A 1,293-nucleotide genomic window follows, 5' to 3' on the forward strand; every position below is an offset into this window, starting at 1 on the left:
ATGAATCTGCCATTAACCAAATTAACCAAAAAAACATGAAGTTGAGAACTGTTTTCCGAGCTCACTCACGTTGGGCTTCTTATCTACACCGTTTGCTGGCATCAGGAGGACGGCTGCTGTCTTGTCTTTAAAAAATGACAGATGTCCATTTTTAATACCCGTTCATCATTAACTACATGAGACATGTAGCCTAATGTCGGATAGTGTGACTGACGATTCTTTGACTGCTGCTTACTGCTTGATGTTCTAAGCCCCCAACGTCGACTTCAAGGCAGCGCTGCGATCATGACTTCAAGGCACCCAACCATTGCCCATCCCTAGCGCCTTCCAGGCAGCGCTGCCTGGAAGGCGATGTTGAGGGCTCTATACCCCAAACACCACAAGAGATTGGTCAACACTGACAGTAATGCAAGGCAATATGATAGACTTCGTCTTAGGTTTAACTACCTATGAAACTAAAACGACACAAGCTTAATTTAGAACGGCTTTGGGACGATAGGTTATTCAGAGGTGGATAAACGCAATTTGGCTGTAGGTATACGCCATTTCACGTGCGTTTAGCCTCCACTACATCACTGCCGAGGACTCCTCCCAGCTGGACCCCCAAGGCTAAGGCGGTCTAGTCTCAACAATCTGCTACCAGTCCAAAAACCTCGTTAGGGTCATCCCAAGGGAAACTGAGAAAAGGAAAAGAAATGTGAATATGTAAAATTCTCTGCAGGGCACTTTCATCTCAGATTTAGAAAAGATTGCAAGTGCTTTCAATGACTATTTTATGTTGTCTGTTAAAGAACTGGCAACAGAGTCTCCCTCTACCTGCTCTCTCACTAGTTCTCTCTTCAACACCTGATCAGTTTTAATCCTCTGAGATCTCTCAGAACGAGGTGATTAAAACACTGCACTCACTATAAATAAATATAATAAGCATCTTCAGATGAGCCGACCAACAGTCTTGAAGGAGTTCCCAGAATGCTCAGCACCTGTCGGCCCTTTGCCTTCACTCCGCGACCCAGCTCTCCCCAAACCATCTGGATTGGGTCCAGGTCCGGGGACTGTGGAGGCGCAGCACCCCATCACTCTCCTTCTGGGTCCAACAGCCCTTACACAGCCTGGGGGGGGTGTTTGGGGTCATGGTCCTGTTGGAAAATAAATGATGGTCCAACTAAACGCAGACCGGATGGGATGGCATGCTGGTTCAGGATGCTGTGGTACTCATGCTGGTTCAGGATGCTGTGGTAGCCATGCTGGTTCAGGATGCTGCGGTAGTCATGCTGGTTCAGGATGCTGTGGTAG

General features: G+C 47.5%; 1 protein-coding gene across 1 annotated transcript in view; it reads right to left on the reverse strand.

Annotated features, from left to right (window-relative positions):
- Positions 1 to 317: 317 nt before the first annotated feature.
- LOC117956049 (arf-GAP with Rho-GAP domain, ANK repeat and PH domain-containing protein 1) overlaps positions 318 to 1,293 on the reverse strand; it is a 31,475-nt gene continuing 30,499 nt past the window's right edge. The window contains exon 25 of the mRNA XM_034890891.1: positions 318 to 363. Within this exon, the coding sequence (XP_034746782.1) occupies positions 318 to 363 (46 nt within the window). The remainder of the gene's footprint in view (positions 364 to 1,293) is intronic.

This window comes from Etheostoma cragini, chromosome 13, assembly GCF_013103735.1.
Source record: "Etheostoma cragini isolate CJK2018 chromosome 13, CSU_Ecrag_1.0, whole genome shotgun sequence".
Lineage (NCBI taxonomy): Eukaryota > Metazoa > Chordata > Actinopteri > Perciformes > Percidae > Etheostoma > Etheostoma cragini.